General features: G+C 42.4%; 1 protein-coding gene across 1 annotated transcript in view; it reads left to right on the forward strand.

The window, feature by feature from the left end:
• RAB3B (RAB3B, member RAS oncogene family) overlaps positions 1-10,480 on the forward strand; it is a 48,838-nt gene that overhangs the window by 33,987 nt on the left and 4,371 nt on the right. The window contains exon 2 of the mRNA XM_009884623.1: positions 1,568-1,686. Coding sequence (XP_009882925.1) covers positions 1,568-1,686 — 119 coding nt within the window. The remainder of the gene's footprint in view (positions 1-1,567; positions 1,687-10,480) is intronic.

Consider the following 10,480-nt stretch of genomic DNA (forward strand, 5'->3'; position numbering starts at 1 on the left):
TTACAGCTGTGGGTAGTCTCATGGTAGTGCAATAGGCAGAGCCTTTTAAGCACGCTGCAGGGAGTTTATTTAAAAGCGCTTTCCTCCTACTGAGAGCTTCTGTGATATTCTGGTGCAGAACAACAGGTGATCATTGATGTTTTCCCCTTCCATAGTCTGGCTAGTGTGTGTTCTGGAAGGGCCAACACTGTTTCTTGCATGCAGCAAAAATAAAGCTGTGTGTATGGGAATGATGGACAGGAGGATTTTAAAGCTGAGTAGTTTCCCACCCACTGCACCTTGTGTGTTTCCTGGGGTTGTGCTGCGTCTGATCAGAAGCTGGCTCTAAAGTCCTGCAAGAGTGCTCTCCATGGCTTTATTTTACTCTTCCAACTAGCTGGTAAGTGACTTATCACACTAGAGTGAAAAGTCCTTTAGGGTCTTTTTCTCTAGAGAAGAGAAACTTTAACCACATTTTGAAACAGTGGCAAAAAATGCTTTCTTAAGTGTGGGTTTTGGAGGACTAAAGGACCAATTAGTTCAGAACTGCTGACCCGTAAGAGTAGGTAGCAGTTAACTTATGCTGAACGTGCGCTTTGAAGGTAGGGCCTTTTGTCTCCCTGCAGCTGTTTCACAGAGTTGCGATTTGCGAAAAGATGGATGGAATGTGCTTGTTCAAATGATAGGTACCTCCTGAATGCGAGATACCTAAGCACATGACTTCTTCTCCCTGGTTCAGAGGCAGGTCCAGGGGGAACAGGTTGGCTGCAGGACTGCTCATCTGATGTAGAAGTATTCCTCAGTTGAAGAGTGGGCACCCAAAATACGCTGAATAAATGTTGTTGGTGTCCAACAGATGGTAGTTGATGTGTTTTCCAGCTGTCACAAGTCTTGAAATTCTTCTGTTGTATGTGCCAGAGTTTCACCTTTGTGTTGCCAGGCTGAACATAGAAATGACAACGGCAGGTAAAAGTATTCGTCAACACTCTAGAGAGAGAATTAAGCTGAACCAACAGAAGAGGATTAGTATGTCTTGAATTAGTAGGTGCACCTCAGACATTGTAATTGGGACATTCCACATTAAATTCACTTTGTAGAATAATTTTCATTGCGTCAAGTCTTTAATTGTTGTCTCTGACCTCAGGTGAGAACTGCATCACCCACAGCATCTATCTCAAGGACATTTTCCTGACCGTGACACTAAATTGCAACACGTAAATGTCTTTTGCCTGGTACAGTCCTGGACTGTTTTCCATTGCCTCTGCTTTGAAGTGTCAGCTTTCAGTGAACTCTGCTAAGATTTTATTATTGCATTGAGGCTGAGGCAGAGAAGAGCAATTAAAGGGTTGACATCTTTGGTTATTTTTTTAATAGTACATGTGTCAAAATGCATTTAACAAATCATAGTTGATGCAAAAGCCCTATTAGTGCTAATATGTAAGTACAGTTCATTTCAGTGGGAGCAAATGAGAATTCTAAAATATATAATAACAAAAAACGGTTGCCTTATTTTAGGTATAGGACCTAACTACAACTGCTATTTCGAAGAACTGAAGTCTTAAAGCATAAATACTCCTTTCTGTTCCAGGATACAGCTGGACAAGAAAGATACAGGACCATCACTACTGCCTACTACCGAGGAGCCATGGGCTTCATCCTCATGTATGACATCACCAGCGAAGACTCTTTCAATGCAGTGCAGGACTGGTATGAAATAAGTTGTTGTGTTTGTCTGGTTTTTGGCCTATTCTCTACTCACAATTGTTTATTGAAAACATTTGACATCCCACCCTCTACAGTGCTTTGCATCACTGTATTCTTTCCTCTTCATCTAAACTCTGGGATAAATAGTTTCTTAGAAAAAGTTCTATGGCTTCACTTTAATGAAAAAGTTATAATTCAAATATAGTAGCATACTATAGCAGTTGGTGCTTTTAAAAGTCATAATTTATTGTAAAGAAATTAATCCTTTAATGCTTTATTTGGGCTTCTGAGATTTCTGACTACGCTGCTAAAACAACCCAGTTTAACAGTGGTTGTTTGAGTCAAATCTCATTTAAAATCTAATAAGGCTAAATCTTTCCCAACTGCCTTAAATATTAATTTTTTTTTTTTTGAACCTACAAGTGCAGACACATGGAGCAGTATCCACCTTGCCTAACTTGACATAATTAAAACAAGAACTTTAGCTGTTTAAAACTTGTGAAGTTTAAATTGGTTGTAATAAGAGAAGGACGAGCAAGGTTTAGGACAGACATCAAGCGTGCCCCTTGGAAAGGGACCTGTCTGTACCGCTGACTACAGAAGGCACCTGAACAACTCTGTAAAGCAGAGCTCAGTGTAGAATGATGGAATGGGGGAGAAACAGTTATCTGTTAAATGGGAAGGGTGGGACTTAACCTTAAAACTAGCTATGAAAAAGATTCTCAGATATTATAAGCTCCTCTGACTCCATTGAATTCAGTGCAACTGCAAAAACATCAGAAAACGATTTCTGGACTTTCTGATGACAAAACGCCAGGAAATGTTTTTGGCTTACAGTGAAAAAAGAAAGTACCAGGTCAGTCACTTTAAAAACTCCACGGCAGCATTAAAGCTGCACTGGTACCCAGGCTCATCTCCCCCAGCGTTTTGGTGTGCACTTTCCCTTTCCCTACCTGGAGGCCCCCCTTGTAGCTCATGCCAACTGTCTTCTTCCTCAGGAAGAAATGTCCCATCTCACCCCACACTGTGATTTGATTTTTGGAAGCGGAGCTGTGGCCCAGACCACCTTCCTGTTCTCCTGCCTTCCAGACAAGTACATGTATTGAGCAGGAAGAGTAGAGGTCTTCCCAGAAGATCCAGAGCACACGTCATTGCTGTGGCCATGGGCAGTGCCTGCAGCCCCCTCGGTGGGAGCTGATGGGGAGGCGTTTTCTTAGCAGGGACCCAGCACCATGCCTGGGGTGAAAACATCTGAGCTGCTGCTGCTGTGAGGTAGTAGCCACAGGCACAGCGCAGATAAGCAGAAGGCTGGACCCTGTTGCTGGAGCTCACGTTCCACCAAGGCATCCTCTCAAAGGGACACCAGACTTTCTGCAGGAAATACAGGGCATGGGGAGGCAGGGAAAGGGCTGTGTTTATCCTCAGAAGTAGTACCCCTGTGGCTCCCCTCAAATGTCTTGCGATCATTTCTGCTTGTTACCCTATTGCTGTGTACTGCAGATAGGTATGGTCCGTGTGCAAAGAAAGGCAATGCAGTGGTTAATGTAATTTCCCAAGTCCGACAGGTTGATTTGCAATGATCTCGGTGACCTCCTGGGAGCGCGTGACAGCAGCATGTAGGTGACTTTTTTATTCCCTAATCTAGGTTGTAACTCAAAAGCCACAACAACGTGGTTTGTTGTTTCTAGTAATTTGGCCTTCCTCCAAGGCTGCCCATTGTTTGTTCTTGTTGTCCACTGAAGCAGTTGGTCGTGGTCATCACATCTAAAGATGTAGTCTCCACTTTCACTCTATCTCCAGTATCATCACACTGTGCTGCAGAAGGTGAACTGCAACACCTTTCCTGAGCTGTCCATCAGCATCGAATGGTAGAGGAATAAATTTTTTCCTTGCTAGAAACACAAACCCAAAGGCTTTGCCAAAACCAGGTTCCTTTATGTGGCATACCCTCCACCAAGCTCAGATGAAGCTGTTTCTCCAATTGTCTGCACAGTGATTTTTTTTTTTTTTTTTCCATGGGAGTGCAGGCATATGAGGTAGGGAAATATCTCTCACTAAACTATAAATATTTTCACCTTGGTTCCTTGATAAAACAAGGTATATATGACCACTTCATCTGTCTGTCTGTCGGTTCCTGTCCTGGTTTGAGTGACATAGGGCTAGTTCATCTTCTAATGCTTGGGAAGATTGCACTTTTAGAAGATTCTGGTGTCCGAATTTGTGAAAATATTTACGTTACAGCCAGCTATGGTGCGTGGGTTTCAAGGTCTCAGTGTTTTCGAGCTTGCCAGGTGCAGGGATGAAGAGGTGCGAGACCCGGGCATTTGACCCAAGCTGGCCAACGGGGTTGGTTGGGTTTCATACCATCAACGTCACATTCACTGTAAATTAGAAAGTTTGCTGCGAAGTTCTCTCCCTCCCTTGATGGCTGCCATCCTGAGAACTTGGTGCCCTGGTGCTGGACCCCTGAGGCCTCCCCTTCCTCCTGAAGCTGTAGCGCTCGCAGTGTCCAACATTTGCTGTCCACTGCCGGGAGTGCACAGCTTCCTATGGATAGAATGGGCTGAGTATAATCTTTGCGTATTCTGTATTGGTGCCAGGATCAATATTGGTTCTTTAGTGCTGTTAATGGTAATTATCTAATCTTAGTCTATTAAATCTGTTTATACTTCAGCTCTTGGATTTCCTTCTTTTTCCCAATTCCCTTTCCCAGGTGGGGAGGGGTCATCGGGTGATAGAATGATTGTCTAAATAACAACAAATTGTTATGGGTCTCTCAAACCATAACAGTTCCTTTCTAATAAGTTTTACTTATCAGTCTAAACTTAACCAAAAGATACCAAATCTCAATCTCTGAGCTGCTGCTATTTTAGAGTTTTGTCCAGGTGAAGTTTAACCTGAAGCTTTGTATTGGAAGTGGTCCAACCTATGTTCCATGAAAGGCAATGGTGCATGAGCAAGAATTAGGAAAGGTCAGCTTTGTACATTTGGTTTCGTGTCTTCCTGCATCATCGGGGCTGCATGAATATCTTTGCTAAGAGCACCTTGTCAGCTAAAGGACAGAGGTGAACCATCAGTTTATTTTTACTCTGTGTGTCAGGAATCCTTGCAACCAATTTTAAGATTCTGAGCCCGAATGAAGTAGTGGAGCTGATAAAATCAGCCTGTGGTAGCCCATTTCCTTCCTTTCTGAAGCTTATCCACAGGAGAAGAGATGAGGACTGTCGCAAAGCCAGCAGAGTCCTCTAGTGGCAATGCAGCGAAGAGATGCTTTTTTCCCAGTCTGCAAAATTGCTTTCTAAACTTCCAAAGGGACAAGAAATGGAAACAAAAGCTTTTGTCTGGTGCTGGTGTTGCTGTGTCAGCCTCTGCCATTTGCTAGCACAGCAAGTAGGTAGGATTTTGGTTTGGGTTGGTTGATTTTTTTTTTCACCATGTTGGGTGATACAGTTATGCTTCAGAAACACTTTACACTGGATTTGGTCTACAGTCAGGAACTGTGCTCTCCCTGGAACATTAAGGTGTCTACTACTTGAGCTCCTTTACCTCAGAGCCTTTATCTGCATGAACCTAGTCCCTTCTTCAGGTCAAGCGCGAGACAGCAGCAACATGCCTAGTGATAAAAACAGAGCCATAGCAGTCCTGCAGTGCTTCTGTTCAGGGCTGGTGAGAGGATGGAGTGGCAGCAATTGGGAAGCTGCGCAGGCTGCAAATTCAGTAGCATGCCCCTGATGCTCAGCCCTGCCTTGTCTGGTCCATCACGTGTGGATAGGAGAGCCTTCCTGTTCTGCCTGCTGTACCCAAGAGGGAGAACCTCCATAAGACGGCTAGACACAGAATGTTTGGGACGTGAGATGGTCTGATGGGAGGACAAGTGCCTGAACCACCTCTTCTCCACTAATGAAGCTGTTACCCTCAATGTTGCTCCTAGATTCCCAGGAAATGGCAAAGTTGCAAGCTGCTTTTCACCTTGCAAGGAAGGTGTGTGGCCCGATACGTGAGTTGTCTCTCAGCTTGCAGAGGTTTAGGTGAGGCTACAACAAGCCATGCTAGTTCTAAGACCATACTTCAACCCTCACTGAAATTAAATGGGGCATCCACCTAGAATAAATGCAAAAGCTAGCAGCTAAGCTCATCCCAGGTTTTCTTGCATCCTGCAAGTTTCAAGAAATTAAAGCAATTAATCCTATACATCCCTTCTCTCTTTTAAGTGTTCTGCTAGCCTACCTGGCTAGTGATGCGTTTTTCAGTGTCCAGCTATACCAAATAAAGAATACTGATAAGTTGAATATTTTGTCATAAGTGCAGCATGATGCAGCAGATAGGCTGACCTTTTAGACATTGAGAATAAATAAGCAGTGCTCAGTTAATGTGAATGAAGTCCAGTAAGGAAGCTGTTAACCTTCCCAGTTATTTCTAAAATAGCGTGTGTGGATGGAATTTGAGTGTTTCTCTGGCATAAAAAGAGTAGGCCACCTGCTTTGTGATCATGGGACTGGGTTCATAAAGCAAATGCAATCAAGCTTAGGAGGATATCTCAAGAAAATCATCAGCAAATAAAATATGAAGTGATGCCCCTTCCATTAACTTTTGGCTGCTGTCTATCCCAGTCCCTTCTCATTGGCTGATAAGAATTTCTCACCTGAACATAATTCCTTGGTCCTAAAATTGTACCCGTTCACAAAAGCTTGGAATAGGTCAAGTTGTGTACAGTAGTCCTCTTTGTGTGTTACAGTAGGACATTTTCCAGTCCAAAGCCCGTTACTTCCTGCTGGTGCCCTGACTACTGCTGTTTAGTGATTCAGGTTTTTTACAATGCTGTGTAAGCAGGATGTCAACATGAGCATTGGCCCATCTCACTGCTTTCTCTTGTACCACCTCTTCCTGCAGAATTCCCTACAGAAAACAAGCCAAAAGCATGAACAAGCAGCTGAACTAGAGACCTAGCACTCCAAGTAAGCTCTCACCCATGACAAACTCTTACCTTCTGTTGAGCTCATAGGGATGTGCACATAGATCTCAAAATTCATCTTCATAATTACACTGAGATTATGGGAAGGCAGCCTTTTGCAAAGTTGGCTGTCCACTAGAGAGAAGTCTTTTCCCTTCTAGACCTCTCCAGCACCTTAGAGCTTATGTCCTCCCTCTAGCTGGCAAATTGTCGTAGCAGGTTGTGCTCACTAGCCACCTTATTCTCCAAGCCTTTTCACAAAGCTCCAACATCACCTCTAAAATTGCGTCCCATATACATGTGATGCACTTCACCTCTCATCTCTGGCTCATTGGCATGTGACTGTTTTAAGGGCCTCCTGACCTGGCCTCACCTGCCCACAGGGGAAATGAAAATATGTATCTCTTCCAGTCTGCCATATGATTTCTTCCTTGGGTGATCTTTTTTCCGCACCCTTCTTATGAGTGGATGTCCTAAAGAGGATTCTGGTTTGCTTTGTGTCACTCCAGAAATACTTCACCTAAACCAAGTAAAGGCACTCTTTCTCTTGGATAAGGAGGCTCGTGGCTACTTATCAGGTATTTAGACAAGCTCTCCAGGTAGTATATGAACATGAAGTACAGTCTTTCCTTCATTCACATGAATCACCCCAATTAATGATAATTAATGCAGCTGAGAAAGAATACGATACGCAGTTTAAATGCATTTGGGAATATCTAGGACGTGACCTGTTCTCTTGCTCCTTCACTGGGAAAGGTACGACAGATTGTATGAGAAGCCTTAAAAGATTAAGCCTGAGTGATTTTCCTTACTGCAGTGTGGCAAGAGTACAGTCAGGTTATTTCACAAGAAAAAGCATAAATGGGCAAAAGCAAAGATGGGTTTTACCTGATATTTGAAAATAACTAATTATTTTGTTTGAATAATAAGATGTCTTTCCTGTAGGGTGAATGAAAGGGTTAAATGAGCTTTCATGGCTTTCAGCTCATTTTCTACATTTTTTTGGTAGGATCCTTTGACAGTTATTATTTGACACTGGCTTGATAGTTTTGTGTGTAGAAAAATCAGTGGTTTTATACCTCATTTGAAACTGTACTGAAACTAGAATATACTCAGCATTTGATACTGTAAAGTAAATAGAAAATATTACAGAAACTCTGCTTTGGACAATCTAGACAATTTCACAGAAGGAAAGAAAAAGTTGGTTAAAATTAACTTAGCTTTAAGCAGCAGCTGGGTTCAAAAATCATCATCTTTATTTATCTTTAAGGCTGATCTCCAAATTAGGCTGTTGATATATCCATGTAACTGTGAACCTGAGACTATTTTTCTTCTAAGTGTGAATCACAAAACCCATGCTTTATCGTTAATTTGGGGAATTCAGCACAAATAAGACACAGCATTGTTATTGTGTCACAGAAATATATTTTTCACAGTGTGTATATTGGACTGCCCTGATACTTGTTGAAACATCTCAATTGTACAGACATTTTTATTTATTTATTTACCTTTCCAAAAGCTTCTGGAAAATTGCTGCCTTTATTTTTCTTTGAGAATCAGGGTTTCTTTTAGGCGTTCTTCATAACTTTTTGTTTGCTTGTTTTTTATTCCTAGTAAGTGTAAATGTCAGTGTTCTGCGAGAGGTTTTTCACTATAGCTTGTACAAAACAAGGAGAAGGGTGAGTTTCTGTGGGAGATCCTTCATGCTTTTTTCTTCATTTTCACTTTCTAATTAATTCTGTTTAAATAGCTAAGATTTGGCAGTGTGTCCCCATATGACCCCCCCCCCAGGGCTGAAATGAATCCAGAGAACAGACTGGGAGTCCGAAAAGAAGCCTGTTTATATGTGTTTTAAATTTAATCTGGAGAGGCTTTCTTTCTCTCTATTGCTTATGGAGGGATACTGGGGAGATTTCATCTTCCCGGGCTTTTGGTTGATTTCTGAGGTCACCCCTTTCTCTGATGAGCCTTGAGAATCATAGAATGGTTTAGGTTGGAAGAGACCTGGAAGATCATCTAAGTTCCAAACCCCCTGCCATGGACACCTCCCACCAGACCAGGTTGCTCAAAGCCCCATCCAGCCTGGCCTTAAACACCTCCAGGGATGGAGCTTCCACAGCTTCTCTGGGCAACCTGTGCCAGTGCCTTACCAACTGCTGACTGAAAAACTTCTTCCTAATACGAATATTAGGTTTCTCCTAATGAGAAAGCCCAGAGTACTGCATAAACTCATTACAGACTCATATTAGGTCTTACATGGCTTGTCTACATAGAGGCACTCAAAAAGGCAGAAATGGATGAGCCAAAATTGGGATTAGAATGAGTGCCTTTCTAGGAGGACACTAATAAGAGTAAGAGGTTTCACTGCACAAAGTCCTCGGGGGTTTTTTGGGTGTTGCAGTATGGGTCTGGGCTTGTGCAGTGGGCTTGGATTAGGTTTATGTTTTCCAGTGCAATCCAAACAGGCTGCTGCTTCAAGGCAAGCTGCACAGGGAAACGACCCCCTTTTTCAAAGGTACCTGGGGAGTAACATGACTGGCTGCTTTCCATGAAAAAGGCAAGTAAGCAACTGAAACTAATTAAAAATTATCATTAGTAGATCAGAGCTGGGGGCTTCTGCTAATTCAAAAGAGAAGGAATCAAGTGCTTTATTGTTGAGGGAGCTGAAGGAAACTAAACAGAAGCGAAAATCTGAGGGGACTCCTGGCTCTCCTGGGAGAAATGGCAGGTTTGCCTAAAACTGTAGTGTCCTGTATGGAGGGGTGGTGAAAAGAGACAAAGAGCGGGAAGGTGAGTTAGGGACTGGAGGAGGGAAGGAGTGAATTTCTTCTGGCAGAGCAGCCTAATTGCCTTTGGGAAGGAGGGAGTCTTAAAAGATAGAGCTGACTTGGTGAAGATAAAATAGGTTGGGCCAGTCTGAAAAAAAATGGATGAGAATGAATGCTACCAAGCTAATACTGTTCTGCTGTTGGCTCTGTGACACCTCACTGAGGATGGTGGGAAAGGACTGGACCCTAAGGATAAACAGAAAAAAAAATAATCTTTTTTTGTCATAGAAAAAACTATAAAGAGGCCAAATGTAAGGTCATACTCCTGGGATCCTCATCTAGCTGCACTCCAGTTTCAGCATATGAGCCACAGAGATCTTTAGAGGCTTTAAGTTCATCCCAGTGCTCCTACTTAAGCTCCCATGCGCTTGGTCCCTCTGTCATTCAAGTTGGCATTTGTCTGATACCTGCTGTCTGTCATGGCACCTGCTGTTTCCTGCCATAGGTATCACTTAATCCTGCTGGGTTCAAGTATTAACTCACAGGGCCTTACCTTGACCCCATATCCTCCTGATTTGGTAAATTTCTGTTTCTCTTTAGCATAATGTTTCTACATTTCTATGCAATTTTCAGTCTCCATGAACCAGTTTTTCTGTCCAAGCAAAGACAACTTGATGCTTCCATCTGTTTTGACTCTCAAAACACAATTTCTTATGGTGTGACTAAAATTGTGCAGCAGCAAATGAGCATTTTTTTTGTCTGCTCCGAATTGTTGTTGTTAGGTGTTTTAAAAGAAGTTGTAAATCTAGCATGAAGTGTGTATCTACTGTATGGCTTTTCTCTATAGGGACAATATCCTTAACACGTGTAATTGATTGTTTTTCCTCTGACAGATTACAGCTGAAGGAGAATAAGCTTTAGAAGACTGCTTTTTTTGTCCCTAGACTTCAAAAATTATTCAATTTGGCTTTTTGTCTCAATCTCAGGATCTTTAAAACACTTGCAAAGTCTTAACAAGAAACTTCATTGTCACACAAAGTGAAGGAGTAGTAAAATAGAATGGTGCTATAAATTACAC

The sequence above is a fragment of the Charadrius vociferus genome, unplaced genomic scaffold, assembly GCF_000708025.1.
Source record: "Charadrius vociferus isolate BGI_N301 unplaced genomic scaffold, ASM70802v2 scaffold163, whole genome shotgun sequence".
Classification (NCBI taxonomy): domain Eukaryota; kingdom Metazoa; phylum Chordata; class Aves; order Charadriiformes; family Charadriidae; genus Charadrius; species Charadrius vociferus.